The sequence below is a fragment of the Euwallacea similis genome, chromosome 24, assembly GCF_039881205.1.
Source record: "Euwallacea similis isolate ESF13 chromosome 24, ESF131.1, whole genome shotgun sequence".
Lineage (NCBI taxonomy): Eukaryota > Metazoa > Arthropoda > Insecta > Coleoptera > Curculionidae > Euwallacea > Euwallacea similis.
The window spans coordinates 2418862-2433185 of NC_089632.1; the positions used below are offsets into that span (position 1 = coordinate 2418862).

The following is a 14324-nucleotide window of genomic DNA, read 5'->3' on the forward strand; positions in this document are numbered from 1 at the left end:
AACCACCACTTTAAATTATAACCGTAGGGCGTTGATCAAGCTATTTACTATTTACGGTCAAACATTTGACTAACAAATGAACCGATTCTAGAAATACCTCAGATATTTTGATGACCCCTTGAAGGTTATTTAATGATCATCCTTTACTTATTTTAATTATACTTTAATGTGCATCGAAAATTCTAGATAATTTTCTGCCAATATGTATTCATGCGATCTGAATTAGAAAAAAGCTCTAGTACATTTTTTCTAGTTAAAAGCACCAGCTGGTCATTCGAATTCGTACAATAAAACATATATAAATTCATATGATTACTTTTATAAATAGACGCACATTAGACTTAAAAGAGTGCATCAGATAGCCTTCGTTTTTAAAATTCTGAAAGAGCGTGTGGATCTTGGTAATCTTTTTTTTCTAAGTGGAGACGCCAGCTATAAACCTCCCGAAACAATAGATGCTAACCACAGGCAAATTTTCTTTGTCATGCAACGCTCAATTTGATTACTTACACCTCAATAGCGTCACAAAAAATTACAATTATTTACATAGGGAGACGATTTTTTGGTGTTGTTGTATATACAATTTGTCCCATATAAAACGAACAGCATTGGGATTTCGAAAACTCTAATAGATACAAAATCGCTTAAATTAATTGAGTTATTTAAAATAAATAAAAAATCTATTTTTACAATGGCTAAATTCCGAATGATTACAAAGATATCCGGAAAAAAACAAATTTGGCGGTTTTTGTTCTTTGCAAATAATTCTCATACGGTTACAGTTAAAGGAATGAAAATGTTATATTATCAAGACACTTTTTTGAGAATTTCGTAGCAGTTTTGCCTGTTTTCTTGTTAAGTCCTTACTTTCAGAGATAAATTGTTAAACTTTTATTTTTCATATAGGCGCAATATCAAATATTTACATTTTTTAAATTGTCATAAAATTTCCTTTTCAACCACGTATACATTTGGTATTTTTCTCAGAAATGCTATGAGTTATAGCCATTAAAACATTTTTTGATAAGTTGGCTATAATTTTGACTTATAACAATGTTGTACAATAAATCTTCTCCATCAAAACAATTCAGTGATATCTCACCTTTAAAGGTCTTCCTACCTTCATTTCGAAATCTGCAGCTTTTATTGTGCTAAATTAATTATTAACTAAAGGGTTTTTCCTCACAGATTTTGACAAGCGATCATATCAACGTTGATAATGGTAGTGATCTCAAACTTGGAGATTATAATTAGAGTACAACTACTTTAAAATTGATACCCCTTCTCGTTAAAAATTTTGGAGGTAACTATTATTCCTGCTCAGAGATTGAAAATATAACAAGAAATTATTCTACTAGAATAAAAAATCGACAGATCCGAGCGTTTTTACGTTTTCATTTTAAATATTGAAAATCGAAGTGCAAAATTTTCGTTGGGCCTCTCTGTATAAGGTATAGGTTTGTTTAGAATGTTACTCAAGGTCTTAGTCAAGTAATTGTTAGTAATTTCCGATTGCTCAGGTCCATACATTTTATATCTGAAGTAAACGAATATCCCAGTGTTCACTTGTAATTAAGTTAACCCGAGTAACTTTTTGAAAAAGCTTAATGTCTGGAGTTGCAAAGAATCAATGCATTAATATATTAACCATGGAGGAGGTTAGTTCCTGCTTAATACTAGTGATTAAATGCAATTCCCCGTAAAACAAAATAAATACAAAAATTCGCCATTTTATTGAGAAGCTCCATATTACAGAAGGACGCTACAAATTTTTACGTGAAAACGAAATAAAACCCCTTCAAAAAATCTCCCGAATACATTTACGATCCTATCTTTAATTTATACCTTTATTTACAAAAAAGAGACTTGTTATTACCTGGCATAAACTAATCATTTTCTTCAAACAATTTTCCCTCTTAACTCTTTAAGAAACACTCACTTTCTATTTGGAAAAAAATGAAAAACGTTCGCTTGAAAATTACATTTGGCGGCAGTAAAATGAATTTCCCAGAATTTCCTACTAACTACTTGATTGTTATGCAACCAGAGAAGCAAATAGTGCAAGAGGTATAACTGCAGCCTGTAAGTTGAAAAGAGACATAAATATAACGTTCATAGTCACAAAAGACAAATGAAGCTTATTTTGACTTCCCTGAGGGTAATTAATTTGTTTGGTTATGTTGTATATTTATATTTTTGTGAAACAACTGAATATTTCTTCTAAAACATTTGAATTTACGGTAAAGTGACGTAAAGAAAACAATATGTTCACATAATGCTAAAGGAATTGTATTATTCTTAGAGGACCAAAATAACCACCTCAATATAATGAGGCAACAGAAAACTGGAGATACTATAAGGCCCTTTAAGTTGGGTGAGTTGCAATTGATTTTCCCATTTATATCCCCAAGACTTAAAGCAGTAGGGTAGGTGTTAGTCCAGAAATGGCAGTGGTCTTAGAACAAACCCTTAAGATTGTCTACAATCAGCTTTCCATTGGTAATGCACGGTCTATCTATTCCCCACAAATCCCCTTAGTAACTTACTATTTCATAGATTTAAAAGTATGCAGATTCATAGAACCAAAATACTTCAAAAAGGCCATAACTAATGATTTGAATTGACTAAAAAATTTTGGAGTGTTGTTAATTTATTGTTTCAGGTTTGCTGTAAAACAAATATTCTAATGTCACTCTTCTTCAGTTTATGATATTGCTCATTGTTCATGCAAAATGTTTTGTGTATATGAAGCTTAAATTTTTATTTTACAATTATGTCTACTAACACCTTTCACATAACTATCATTGTTAAATTATTGGGTTATTTTTGATATTTAACTTCAAAATTCTTAATTTTTTAATAAATTCACTTATTTTTATATACATATATATTTTATTTACATCTCTTAGTTAAATTAACTTATATCTTCTACTCATTCAGTGAAAACTTCAATCACCATCTTCTCAATTTGTTTGTATTACCCAAGTTGTATTTCGTCTAGAGTCAGAAAAATCACAATATCTCAAGCAAAAGTATATTTTGCTCCACTATGTAGGTCAGAGGCTCAACAACTTAACACTATTTATATGCCTTAGTAAAATGTCTTTACAGGGCAGTCCTATGACAGCTGTACAAAACATCAATTTGGAATAGAAATTACTGTGGATCAAAGTTCTCATGTTGTCAAGCTGAGTTAAAACTTATTTATAAGAAATGGGAAATGATACTGAGTTATTTTGATATAGCTACACTTGTACCCTTGTTGGTTAGTTGTATAATACAATGAGAATTAGATAAAATAAATCAACCCCTATATTATGATTTATCGAAATGTTATAATTATTTTCAGCACACCAGATTTTGAGTCTGACAGGAATTAGCTTTGAGAGAAAGAGCATTATTGTAAGTATGTTGGTATATGATTTTTATTACTTTAATAAATACTTACATAAAATAGTTTTGCAAAAATTATCTAATCATCTTTTGTAGTAGTTATGTATATTCCTCGCTGACTGAAATCATTTCAGGGATTTGTTGAGTTAACTGTTGTACCAATCAGAGACACATTGAGAATAATTAGACTTAATGGGAAGCAATGTAGGATTTACAAAATTTTATTAAATGAACAGTATGAAGCGCATTTCCAATATTTTGATCCTTTTTTAGATGTTTGTCAAAACGATGTTGAAACGTATGTAAAAAATTCAAATAACAGAACTTCTAATCACATAATTTCCTTTATTATTATCATTTAAACACTTTTTAGGCGAAGCTTAGAGCAATTTTCCCAAAATCACTTAAATGCGTCGCTCAAAACTGACCCTGACAATAATGCCGGAGAACTTGTTATTACAATTCCTCCAGAGGCAATTCACTTGGTTGCTGAAGGTACTGCATTAAGGGTGGGAATTGAGTTTTCATTGGAACAACCCCAAGGTGGAGTTCATTTTGTTGTTCCTCAAAAAGAGGGAACATATGCAGAAGTTAGTATTTATATCATTTTTGTCCTAATTGTCCAGAAAACAATAAAATTCCTAACCCAAAAACAAACACTACATTACTTTACTGTTAATTATTCTTGTTTTAGAGAGGCGTTCATATGTTTACTTATGGACACCAAAACTCCTCAAGATTGTGGTTTCCATGTGTGGATAGTTTTGCTGAAACCTGCACTTGGAAGCTGGAATTCACGGTCGACGAAGAAATGACGGCCATATCGAATGGGGATTTAATGGAGGTCGTTTTTACCCCTGATATGAGAAGAAAGACTTATCATTATTCATTAAACGTACCCACTTGTGCTCCCAATATTTCCCTTGCTGTGGGACCTTTTGAGATTTTTGTTGATCCATATATGCACGAGGTAACACATTTTTGTTTGCCAGGACTACTACCTTTACTTAAAGTCACAACCAGGTCGGTTTTCATATGGTAGATGAATATCAGCAGTCAAAATACCTGTAAATAATATTTTCAGATATATGCATGAGGCGTTTGAGTATTATGAGGAAACTTTGTCTAATAGGTACCCATATTCATGCTATAAACAAGTGTTTGTGGATGAAGCTTATGAGGACTATCATTCTTATGCTACAATGAGTATAATGAGTGTCAATTTGTTACATTCAGCCGTTATTATTGATCAGGTATGATTCTATGAGCGTTAATCTTCTATAACAAATAAAATTTTTATATAATTTTAATGTTTTGAATGTTTGTTATCTACGTGAAAAATTTCTTGTTAGAGAATTGACCTTCTTTTTTGGAATATCCTGTATATTGTGCTACTTTTTATTAAGTTTAGACAATTTCAGTGTGTTGTTTACAAATAATATTGGATTCTGATTAGGTTTATATTACGAGGAAGGCCATGGCACAAGCAATCGCCGAGCAATTCTTCGGTTGCTTTATATCGATGCAAAATTGGTCAGATATGTGGCTAAATAAAGGTATAAGTCAATATTTATGCGGACTGTACTGCAAGAAAAGTTTTGGAAATAATGAATATAGAGAGATGGTTCATAGTATGCTTCAGGATGTTGTTAAATATGAAGAAGAATACGGAGGAATTGTATTAGGTAAAGATAGTAATACAATGCTTGAATAACTAAAATTGCATATTATAATAAAAATAAGCAACTTTTCTGGTAATAAAATTGTATAAAATTAATTTAAAAATGTAAACAATTTTTCATCTTTTAATAAGATCCGAGTCAGCCTCCAGCTCCATTGCCACTGGGAGCAAATACCCCTCAAATGAACCAAAATAAAAATGAAGAAAAATTCTATTTTTCTATTCGCAATCTTCATACAATGTCTGCCATGTATGTAGAGGCCTTGCATAAAAAAGCTATGTTAGTAATGAGAATGTTAGAGCATCGAATTGGTCTCGAATTACTACTGCAAGTATGCATATTTAAACTTAAAAAAAATTAAAGCCTTAACTAGCAAAATTGTAGGTTTTTAATAAACAATTATCTTTGGCCACAAATGCAGCTTCACAAAAAATTGGCAGTGGTCTATGGGGACACATGCTTATTAGCACTAACGTATTTACAAAGGCGATTTTCACAGTCACTGGAAAGGATATGGCGGTATTTATTGATCAGTGGGTTCGAACCGGCGGGCATGCAAAGTTTCATTTAACTTCAGTATTCAATAGAAAGAGGTAAATCTCTTATTTCCCCATCAGTAGCAACAAAACATTCATTGATTTAGAAACACCATCGAGTTAGAAATACGACAGGATGCAACCTCTCAAACTGGAATAAGAAAGTATGTAGGTCCTTTGCTGGTAACGTTACAAGAATTAGATGGAACCTTCAAACATAACTTGCAAATCGAGAATACCGTGGTTAAATCGGATATTACATGCCACTCGAAGAGTAGAAGGAACAAAAAGAAAAAAATTCCGCTTTGCACCGGTGAAGAAGTTGATATGGATTTGAGTGCGATGGAGTAAGTTGTGAGTTTAAGGACAACGTGTACATAAATGTTTATTATAAGGGGTGTTCTGATACTATTTCAGGTCACATAATGATAGTTGCTTAGCTATTCAACATTGTTATTTTCAGTGACTCTCCAGTGTTATGGATAAGGCTTGATCCAGAGATGACTTTACTAAGGTCAGTTGTAATTGAACAGCCAGATTATCAATGGCAATATCAATTAAGACACGAAAGGGATGTCATAGCTCAGATTGAAGCTATAGCAGCATTAGAGAGGTAAATACGTCTCATTAAGGATTTCTTCAGATGTTTCAGCCTTTAAATGAGAATCCCACTATTTATATTTTAACTCACTCAATTCTTATTTGACTCAATTTCTTATTTAATTCTCAAATACTAAAGGTGAGAAAACTCTACATTAGATTTTTATATTAAATTTCCCAGATATCCAACGCCAGCCACCAGACTAGCATTAACGGACACCATTGAAAGTGAACAGTGCTACTATAAAGTGCGTTGTCGGGCGGCTCATTGTTTAACTAGGGTAGCATAAAGTGATTTTTGAATGTTTATTCCCCTATAACTGGAATTACTTATTTTAAAGGTAGCGAATGCCATGGTGGCAAACTGGGCAGGACCTCCAGCTATGCTGGCAATTTTCAGAAAATTTTTCGGATCATTTGCTGCTCCTCATATAATCAAACAAAACAGCTACCAGAATTTTCAACATTATTACATACAGAAAACTATACCTCTGGCAATGGCTGGGCTTAGGTAGGTTCATTGAAGTGTCCATGATTAAAATATGTAATCAGTTTAAATTATAATTTTAACTGCACTTGTAGGCATCACTTTTCATATGAATATTTATTTCCATATGAGTTTATTTTTCAGAAATGCTCATGGCATTTGTCCTCCCGAGGTTATAAGGTTTCTGTTAGATCTGTTCAAGTACAACGACAATTCAAAAAATAGATTTTCCGACAATTATTACAGAGCCGCTTTAGTTCAAGCTTTGGGTAATTTTTGGTCCCATATAATTGAAATTAACAATTATATTATTTCCTGCATTATCCCTAGGCAATACCATAACACCAGTGGTGTCCGTAGTCTCTCAAGGCACTCCAATTACTGCAGAAAATTTAAGTGCAGATACTAAATTAATATTAGACGAAGTAACGAGACTATTGAACCTGGAAAAAGCATTACCATGTTATAAATTCACGATTTCTACGGAATGTTTGAAAGCCATTAGAAAATTGCAGAGATGTGGTCATTTACCAAGCAGGCCAACGTTATTTAAATTTTACGCACAATATGGGCACTTTATTGGTAAATGTTCCCTCCAAATGGAAAAGCATTTTTCTAAATCTATACTATTTTAGATGTCAGATTAGCGGCATTAGAATGCTTAGTAGAATTCGTCAGAGCAGACGGAAAAGCAGCTGATCTCAGACACGTCCTAGATATTGTGGAAAATGACCCGGATCCCGGATTAAAACACAAATTGGTGCAAATTTTAGCGAAAGAACCGCCTTTTAAAAGGGCGCATCGAGCGAAATTAGATACGTCTGATTTAGTTGAACGAATTTGGACCAATATCAAGTGAGAATTGGCTTTTTCAACATTGCTTAAGTTTTAAACAATCCTTTTCAATTCGTGAAATGCATTGCAAAGGAAGGAGCAATTCTACTTAACTTATTAAGATATTAATTATGTAATTCTTCTTTCATATAAGTTTTTAACTTTTAGTGGAATGTTCTCACATGACACAAGGATACGATGTGATCTAGTGGATTTATACTACACCTTATATGGAAATAGAAGACCTATCTGTATACCTTTGCCTGAATTGTCCGGTTTAATCAATTTGAATAAACCAGACATGAAGAAAATCAAGGGCCCTATTCCCAGACTGGTCAACCCTGAACATGCAGAAGTTAAAAAGGAGCAGCCGCAGCCCAATTCGCAAATCAAAACTGAGGTTAAAGATATACCACCGTCCAATGTTATCATTGATGATAATGTTGAGGATATTATTAAAGTAGAAGAGACAGATATCATCAATGCAAATGTGAAGGTAAAGTTAAGTCAATTTTGATCAGCAGATAATAGCTCAAAAGTTATTTTATTGGAAAACGGATAAATATGGGTTAGCTAAAAGTGTAAAAGGTATAATAAAAATAATTAAAGAAGGTGTAAATATATGAATGTAGTATATTCACAATGAAGACGACACCTTCTATAATAATAATGTGCATTTTTTTCTCTTAATAGAATTTTACAGGTTAACATTAAAACTTTCTTAGGTTGAGCCACCACCGTTGGTAAGTATTCCTATCGAGGATGACGTAAAGCAAGACCCGCCAAAGCAAGAGTATTTCTCTGATAACTCGGTATCGTTGCCCGGTATGGGGCAGACTGGACCTGTAGGTTTTGAACCAGGCATGTTCAAAAAAGAAGGGGAAGCCATTCCTGGAGTCTCCGGATTGAAGCATAAAGAGAAAGATAAGACTGATCCTTCAGGAATTAAGGTTAGTTCTTCCTTAAAATTTTTAACACTTGAAAATTCTTAACCATGGTGAATAATACTTTTCCTCCAAAAATAAACTCTTTAACACTAATTAATTTTGGACTGGAACTTTGTAGAGAGTTTTTTGGTACCTAAAAGGGTTGAATTTCAGGAACCACCAATTGGTACCATTACGTCAGGATTATTCTAGAAAAATATATGCATTTAACGTCATAATTTTAATAATTTACCAAAAAAGACCTAGTATTGATTGTGAAACTTAAACTTAGCACTGTTAAATAGTGCCACCAATGCACCAATAATATGGTAAATAGCATCACAAGCTCATGGTACAAATAATGCTTCTCACTCTTAACGAGACTATAGTTTTTCAAAAACAATATTGAACATAACAGAAATTATGATATCGAAATGTTCTTCTGTTAGGAAATTATGAATACATCTGTTATACCCCAAGAAATAAAACGGACGAAAATATTTTCGGGAGAGGTATAAACTCCCTTTAAATTTTATGTCAAAATAACATATTTGTAGCATCAATTTAGGGCGTGTGCTAAAATTGAACTAACCTTAGAAACGGTCACGGAACAGCTAACAGCAATTTTACAAATTTTAACATTTTAGGTGCATTGGGTTTAACAGTAACTTTTCAATTAGTAATTTGTAAAAATATCCATAATTCCCTACTTTATGTACGTATTTATATGCATCACAAATACGCAGACTAAGATTTTACTTCCATTTTACAGATAAAGAAGAAAAAGAAGGATAAAAAGAAACACAAACATAAGCATAAACATAAACATGAGCACAAGCATAAAGAAAAGAAAGACAAGGACCCAAATAAAAGTAAAATAAAAGATGATGATGCTCAGTCTACCACGCCCACTTTCGTGAAGGAAGAAACTCTTAGTTCTACCAGCTCGACTCCCAGTCCCAATCCGGGAAGTTTAGGTGGTAGCGAGCCTTCAGGATTTCCGTAGATGTTATATTTTATTGTGTTATAACTTTAAACTGCTATTAGGCAGTAATATGATTAGGCATTCCTTGGTGAAATAAAGAAAACATGCATTTTATAATCCGATAGTAAACACCATTGTACCAAAAACCATATATTCCATGAATTCGAGCAGACGAACTTCAAGATACAATGTTTTATCTTTAAAAAATAACTAAAACAAAACTACAGTAAGATGCAAGAGAAAGTCATAATAAACCCAGTGGTTGAGCGCGTTAAATATTAGTTTTCAAAAGCATTGGATATGAGCCACTTTGGTTTTTAATAATGTAATTCTAAAAAAATGTTTAATAACCTAAATATCATAAAACATGAGATATTGGAACTGGTACCAGTTGGTAAGGTGGAATGGGCCTTCGTTCAAACTTCCAATTGCCAGCTCAGGCCAGCTGTGTCAGATAGTCGCCAGTCGTGTTTATGTTCCGCAGAGAGAGGTACCGTAGTACCGTTCTCGGGTTCTTCTGGGTCGACGCGGTACCACTGTTGTTGTTAATATAACCTAACAGTTTGTTTACAGTTTACCTTCACGGTTAGCAAAACTATGTTTTCGTGCAAATAATAATTCATTTATATACTAACAGTACGGTCATATGTGGAATCTGTATAATGGACAAGAGTGATGGGGTAATTTTTATCCTAGACAAGCCGAGAATGAGATTTAAACATCCGTACCGCAAACTGCTCCAGTTACTAGTAGGCTTGTTGGTTGTTTTGTACATGGGATTGTTGCTGTATCATAGTTATTACAATTCGAACAATCACGTTACTAAGGTAAGATAATTCAATTTAAGAAATGTGGAACTAAAAGATTATTTTATGAAATATGTATAAGTAGATACCACTATAGAAATTGTTACAAAATTACGTAGGTAGGTAATTCTTTTTTAGTAATTTTAGAAGCTCATAAGAGATAGATACCCATAAGTACACTGGTATAATGCGTATTATGTTGTGTTTAGCTATAAATTAGTCAGTAGAAGCAATTTCTATTAGAAAAAAATTCTAATTGTTTAAAAGACTGAAGTCCTTGAAGACAAAGAGTAAAATACATGTTACAGAACGTTTTTGAACTCATTTGATAAGAGCCAGATATTATTTTAAAATTATCAAAAAATTTTAAAATTAGCTAAAACTACATAGAGAAGAAATAGTAAAATTTTTGTTGAGTGGAAAACCATCTTTCCCATAATGGTTAAATGTCCAATAAAAATGGATATTTGTATACCTACTGATTCTGCATGCCGGTAGTCAGTAGGCCTTAAAAATAGTCTGATTTATAGCCTTCTGACTTGTTTAAAATAAAAAGGTCCTATTTTCGTTGACACCTATCCAAAAAACTGACATAGATAATACGTGTAAGTATCAAGATTGTTTATCAACATTTTCTTAAAGTTAGTAAAAATTCAATATATTCCTGTAGTTGAGAATATACCTAGGAATTTAGTAACAGAAGCTTGAAAAAAATTGGTTCCATGTCTGTTTTTATGTAAATTATCCCACTGGAAATACTACCCGCACTTCAATAAGTAAACCTTATCAGTGCTAATTTAGCAAAACCCTAATGGATTTGCCAACAGGATAATTTCCGTATAAAAAATCAGGGTATAACATCATTGATAATTAAAAATAAGGCTATCAGGCTATTGATATATTGACTCTTAGAAACAAATAATTATGGGCTGATGAAAATAAGAAATTTTTAAGTTACATATTTGTTTATTACCTTATGGATAGCAAATTCGGCAAAAATTTGATATAATGCTGATAATATGATGAATAAATCGTCAAATCGATCTTAGTTATAAAATCTCATACAGCTGAGTAAATTGTTCACTACATATACCCAGGTGCGTGTTAATTCCTAAAAAATATGCGTCATATACATGAATTGCCAGTTAAGTGAATTCAGGTGCGATAAATCAGCAGGTTAGTGCAGGTTAACTCATTCAAAGCTTTTTTGGTGGATTTTCTGTTGTTAGAACCTGTAACACTGCACAGAATGTACGCCTCTGAGTTTTTACAGTAGGTTTCGAAGATTCATAATCAGAAGCTTGGAGCTTCCAGACATTGAAAAAGTCGATGGCATGTTTTTTTGAAACCTCGTTTTCTGTTTAATGGTGTGACATTGAATCTATATGATCCTGGGTTTACCTTAATTGTCTTGGAAGGCCGGGGCCGACCCCTGGTTGGATTTCGATGACCGGGGTTCCCTCCCATCGTGCCTCGATTGCCAGGGTTCCCCAGTCGGATGTTGACGGCCGATAAAATGACGTCATGAGGGCACTAATGCATGGCTGCCTTCCATTCAAAAAATACGCTTATTTGTAATGGAATGCCGACATTTGTTTGCTATATCCATAAAAATCCAGATTATGTGTCCGAATCATGAACCGAACAAAGTAAAATGCTTCAGCGCAGAAACGAACAAACATCAAGTACTAATTCAGCCGCTTCCTTTAGCGACTATTTGTACTAGTAACTAAACCAATATGCACGCTATTTATCTAATAAGCGATTTATTGTATTTTATATTACGTTGTTCTTATTATAAATAACCGAATGCAACCAATGAATATTGCACGAACCTACTCTGAAATATCAATTAGTACCAGCAAATACTTTCATGGTTAAAAATTGCTCAGTGCGATTTATATTCGAAGTACATGTTTTGTACATGCAGCTATGAACTTTTTTAAAAGTCAAAACTTGACTCGTGGAGGATTTTGGATTTTAACCTGTGATTACCGTATTAAATCTGCCTGATACGCCTCCGGGTTTTCGCAGTCGAATTTTCAGTACTAAACATCATGCTAAACAGAATTTGCGACTTTTCAACCTTAAAATGGACAGTGGCGTAACTTCTGTTCAATGGTGGTAATGAATTTATAAAAATTGAAAGCTGGATTTCGGATTTTACGTTGTATTGTTGATAATCTTTGAACAAACCGTCCAGTGGTGTGACAGTAAAAATGAGATTGTAGGCGTAATTAATCAAACATTTATTCTTACTATTAACGACCGTCACAAAAACCCAACAGGCGATAGACTAACTCTATATATTTTTTAAACCACTTTTATCACGGAGCCAGAAAAAGGAAAAATACTAACCTAAGCAATAATTATGTTTAGACCAACCATTCTTTACGGCATTGATAGTGTTACGTCATACATTTGTGGAATAGGAACGCGTTTTATTCGTTGTTTTGAACTGAATATTTCAACATTTATCATGTAATTTACTTATTTTACTATGTTTAATATGCCTCTAGGGTTTCGCAGTGGATTTTTTATATTTTTAGGGATTATAAACAGTATGTGAGACATTCCAGCCAGAAAATAGTTAGTGGCGTAACTGGACGTCGGATTATGGGTTTTAGCTTATTATTTATCTGTGTTAAATCTCTGTCCGGTACGCCTCTGGGTTTTCGTAGTGGATTTTTTAATACTTCAGAGGTTATAAATAGAACTGGGGATTTTTAAATCTTTGAAAAGTCATTGGGACAGTTTTTTTTTAAAGTGTAGTTATGGTCTTTTTAACCTTTCTTGTAAGTTTCTATACTTGTATTCTTTCAAAATGCGTTTCCATGCAATTTTGCTCTGTTTTACCTAATTTGTAGACAAATCGGACTTCGAAACTTGCGCAAAACTGTCGTTAATAATAAAAATAAAATCAAGATTTACCACAACTTTCGTTGCCACGTGTAAACTCATGTTACAGCTCTCTCCCAGGATAATGTTTCAATTTCTTTCCTTTAATTTTAGGTTTCGCAGTAAATCTAATATAAATGAAATCTCGAAATGTGAGGACAGAGCGATCCCATCTCAATCTCTGGGTAATTCAAACTTAAAATTTTTTTAAAAATTACCCATATTTCATGCATATAACAGAACAGATCTAATTAGTCTCACTGAAGGTGGATTCTTAAAGTTTCATTAAGTACGACTTAAAACAAATCCAAAGAAAGGTACTTAATCATCGTGCCTGAAAGATTTTATTCGTATCCAAATTTATGGCACATAACTCAGTTCCTTCATGTAAATAAATAACTAGCTTGCTTTAGTAATCTATTAAAAGAATCAGATTCTTAATTAGGTATGGTAGTTGGAACATGTGTTGCATTCTCGGAACAATAATGTAATGGGGGATACCGAGTCAAGCTGCCTAATGAGGTGCGAGTTTTATCGATACAAAAATTACCTTCCGAGGAATGTGTCGAGGCGATTTCTAATTTAATTTATGTAATGTACATAACTGCTTTCCTTAAATTAATTAAATTCTGACAGAACGGTTTTATTTGCAGGTGGCGAGCAAGCAATCGCCGTTGTTTAAAAAGTACTTAGAAGAAGAAGCGTTACCACAAGAAACGCACTTTAAATACGAATATGATATGGTACCTTCAACCGAAATGCCTTCTGCCACCGCAACTGTTCGACCCCCCGCAACCATCCTCAGAGACCTCTTTATAAGCGTCAAAACAACAGAGAGTTATCACAGCAGCAGATTATCCATTATCCTGAAAACTTGGTTCCAACTCGCCAAAAAGCAGGTAAGGATTTTATTGTTTTAAAAATGGTAGTGAGATTTGGAACCCACGAACGTTTTTTAATAAATCTTTTGAATGCAGAATTTAAACCTCTTTCACCTCTGGTATTATTTTTGTAGTCGCAGAACTATGGTAGTAGAAAAGTTTGATTTCAGCGCAAGTCTCTTTGGATTTTTGTAACTGTAAATAAATTTTTTTCTTAAACTTAAGTGTGGTTTGTTCATGCACCTATAAAAATATCAAGCGAGAAATCGGAGAGTTTACACAGTTTTCAAAAATAA

At 33.1% G+C, this 14324-nt stretch overlaps 2 protein-coding genes across 2 annotated transcripts in view; both read left to right on the forward strand.

The window, feature by feature from the left end:
* Positions 1–2228: 2228 nt before the first annotated feature.
* Positions 2229–9517, forward strand: Taf2 (TATA-box binding protein associated factor 2). The gene is made up of 19 exons (XM_066401952.1): positions 2229–2374; positions 3350–3402; positions 3528–3691; positions 3767–3983; positions 4088–4416; positions 4478–4646; positions 4850–5078; positions 5207–5406; positions 5460–5668; positions 5719–5958; positions 6075–6224; positions 6393–6492; positions 6553–6722; positions 6843–6967; positions 7029–7280; positions 7334–7553; positions 7701–8028; positions 8258–8482; positions 9231–9517. Exons 1-19 carry the CDS (start codon positions 2329–2331, stop codon positions 9462–9464), a joined length of 3660 nt encoding a protein of 1219 aa, XP_066258049.1. The 5' UTR covers positions 2229–2328; the 3' UTR covers positions 9465–9517.
* Positions 9518–9836: 319 nt separating this feature from the next.
* The window catches only part of fng (Fringe glycosyltransferase), a 49402-nt gene continuing 44914 nt past the window's right edge, over positions 9837–14324 (forward strand). Inside the window, exons 1-2 of the mRNA XM_066401938.1 lie at positions 9837–10270; positions 13801–14046. Coding sequence (XP_066258035.1) covers positions 10106–10270; positions 13801–14046 — 411 coding nt within the window. The 5' untranslated portion in view covers positions 9837–10105. The remainder of the gene's footprint in view (positions 10271–13800; positions 14047–14324) is intronic.

Coding starts and splice junctions, on each gene's coding strand:
- Taf2 (XM_066401952.1), top strand. CDS start 2,329: ATGAGGCAACAGAAAACTGGAGATACTATAAGGCCCTTTAAGTTGG. Junction 3,403..3,527: donor TTGAGAGAAAGAGCATTATT/GTAAGTATGTTG, acceptor AAATCATTTCAG/GGATTTGTTGAGTTAACTGT. Junction 5,669..5,718: donor TCAGTATTCAATAGAAAGAG/GTAAATCTCTTA, acceptor TCATTGATTTAG/AAACACCATCGAGTTAGAAA.